This window comes from Indicator indicator, chromosome 22 (assembly GCF_027791375.1).
Source record: "Indicator indicator isolate 239-I01 chromosome 22, UM_Iind_1.1, whole genome shotgun sequence".
Lineage (NCBI taxonomy): Eukaryota > Metazoa > Chordata > Aves > Piciformes > Indicatoridae > Indicator > Indicator indicator.
In genome coordinates this window covers 12,612,084-12,614,854 of record NC_072031.1, presented here as the reverse complement: position 1 = coordinate 12,614,854, position 2,771 = coordinate 12,612,084, and the positions used below count along the sequence as shown (strand labels likewise).

General features: G+C 58.8%; 1 protein-coding gene across 1 annotated transcript; it reads left to right on the top strand.

Annotated features, from left to right (window-relative positions):
- Positions 1-1,054: 1,054 nt before the first annotated feature.
- On the top strand, positions 1,055-2,383 carry LOC128974681 (galanin receptor type 1-like). Its single transcript, XM_054391361.1, has one exon. It carries the CDS (start codon positions 1,055-1,057, stop codon positions 2,381-2,383), a length of 1,329 nt encoding a protein of 442 aa, XP_054247336.1.
- The last annotated feature ends 388 nt before the right edge of the window (positions 2,384-2,771 follow it).

Below are 2,771 nucleotides of genomic sequence, written 5' to 3'. Positions count from 1 at the left end.
TCAGTGTGGGGAGTGCGGGGGATGAGTGTGCAGAGGAAGAGTCCTGCGTGCCTGTGCAGGCTGCCCGTGTATGCACAGAATGAGGGCGGGGTGTGCGGGGCACCTGCGGAAAGGTGCGTGCGGGTGGGTTCTGAACAGCAGACTGTGGGTGTGCGGGGGGTGGAGGGTCTATAAACGTGCGAGTGTGCTGGAGGGGGACGTAGGAACGCAGGCTCTGTCAGGGGCCCGCATGCGGGGCTGCAGGCAACTACGCGGCAGTGCTTGAGGGGTGCGCGGACTAATATAGCTCTGCAGAGAGGGCTGCAGAGAGGGCTCTCTGTGTGTGCGGGGCTGTGCGAGTGAATGCGTGTGCAGGGCTGTGTGTGTGCGGCTGCGGGGCTGTGTGAGTGTGTGCGGGAGTGTGGGGCGCAGGGGCCGTGCGTGGGGTGGGCTCCGGGCTCTGAGTTCCGCGGGTGCGTGGGTGCGTGTGCCGGTGGGTCCTCCGCTGCCGGCACACGGCAGAGCCGCCCGCGGGAGGAGCTCGGCCCGGCGCTGCCCGCCCTCCGCCCGGTGAGTGCCGCTGCACCGCGCCGCGGGACCGGGGGAGAATCGGGGCGGGAATGGGGAGCTAGGGAGGCCGAGGAGTGGCCAGGGAGAGGGGTCCGGCAGCGCGGCTAAGGGGTGCGCAACTTTCCCGGGCGGAAGAGGGGGAAGTCGCGGCGGGCCGCGGCAGAAACTGCTCTTTCTGGATGCGGGGGGCACCGCGTCCCCTTTCCCCTCGCTTCCCGTGGAGGTACCATGTCTCTGCGACCGGGCACGGAGCTCGCTGTCCTGGGTGCTGCCGCGGAGCCGCGCAGTCCAGCCCACCCTTCCCGGCTCTGCCGGCCGCCTCTCAACTAAGTTGCGAGGAGCCATTTCCGACCCGGCACCTTCCCCAAGCAGGGGAGAACCTGGCCGGGATCCCGCGCTCATTCCTCCTCTGCACCTTCTTTTGCAGGCGCGGCTTTGCCAGTAAACATGCCAGGACTGCTCAGGGCTCTTCCCCATTAGCCCGGGTTGCTCGGGGGGCTCAGCCATGAATTCCTCCCCCACCATCCCCGGAGTCCCCCGCGGCCCTCTGCAGCTCTGGCAGGAGGAGAACCAGACTCAAGGTGGGCTTTGGAATGGGAGCCAGGAGCTGGGCTGGGAAGAGCTGGAGAAAATGCTCTTCCTCTTCGTGAAGGAGCCCGTCACCATCAGCCTCACAGCAATGTACCTGGTGTCCTTTGTAGTGGGCTTCGTGGGCAACATCATGTCCATCAAGGTGCTCACCCGGAAGCGCCAGAGTCGGGCATCCAGCCTGAGTGCCACCCGCAGCCTCCTCATCAACCTGGCGGTGTGTGACCTCATGGTGGTGTGTGTCTGCATGCCCATCACTGTGGGCAACCTCATCTACAAAGCCTGGGTGTATGGGGACTTCCTCTGCCGGGCAGTGCCCTTCATCCAGGCAGTTTCTGTCTCCGCCAGCGTGCTGAGTCTGACCGTCATCAGTGTGAACCGGTACTACAGCGTGCACAATCCACTCAACGCCCGGTCTTTCTTCACCCAGAAGAGGATCCTCAGCACTATCCTGGTGGTGTGGTTGCTGTCCTCAGGGATATGCATGCCCCTCATCTTCATGAATAAACGTGATGAGATTGGGGTGGTCGAGGGCTTGCCTCTGGTGTTTTCCATCTGCAGGGAGATTTGGCCCCAGGAGAGGCTCAAGCAAGCCTATAACTTTCTGCTCTTCTGTGCCCTCTACTGCCTGCCGGTCCTGTTCAACATGGTCATTTGCTTCCTGACCGTGCGCCGGCTGTGGAGCCGCAGCAGTCAGCTGAAGGAGAGCACTGCCCTGAACCGATCCCTGCCAGCCTCCAGGCTGAAGATCCGGAAGAAGGTAGCGCAGATGGTGGTGGCCCTGGTCCTGCTGTTTGCAATTTCCTGGCTTCCTGTCTACCTGATGGACATCTGGATTGATTTCAATATCCCCAAATCTTTGCAGGATGTGACTCCTTCTCCTTGGATCCTGCAGCTCAGACCTTTTGCCCAGTGGCTTGGCCTCACCAATTCCAGCCTCAACCCTATATGCTACTGCTTTGTCGGGAACCTCTACAGGTCAGCCAAGGAAATGAAGAGCAAATACCACCAAAGGATGGTCTCGCTCTTTAACTTCTCTCTGTCTGAAGGGACAGCCCATTCTTCAGTCCCAGAGCTTCTCTCTTACCAGAGTTCAACAGAGCCTGCAAGGAAAAGATCCCCTGCTACCCCCACCACAGGCAGGCTATGTCAAGGAGGTCATGGCCATAAGAACAAGTGTGGGTGCTTGAACACCTGCCAGCATCCACCTCTGAACACTGTCTCCAGTGAGAACACTTCCTTGTAATTCTGCTCAGGAAGTGCACCTCATACTCTCATCTGCATTTAAAGACTCTTTGGAGGTCTTTCTGACCAAATATGCTAATGATGGAAAAAGCCCCTTCCTTCTAATCACTCCCACCACCAGTTCAAAAACACTGAGACAGAGAAATAAGCAAGAGAAGAAAACATGACGTATTTTAACTCAGATCAAGTTTTAAGACAAATTATTTTTACTGAGGACAACTGGATGTGCAGCCTGTTGCCCAGTCAACAGTCAGGTAATTAGATAGATCAACTTCCCAGCAGTGAGCTCTCCCTGCAGCTCCCTCTCTGAATGCAGAGACGATGTTTGGATACAGCAACGATTTGACTGCTTGCTGCTGCTCACTCTGTGCTGATGAAGAGCAGCGATA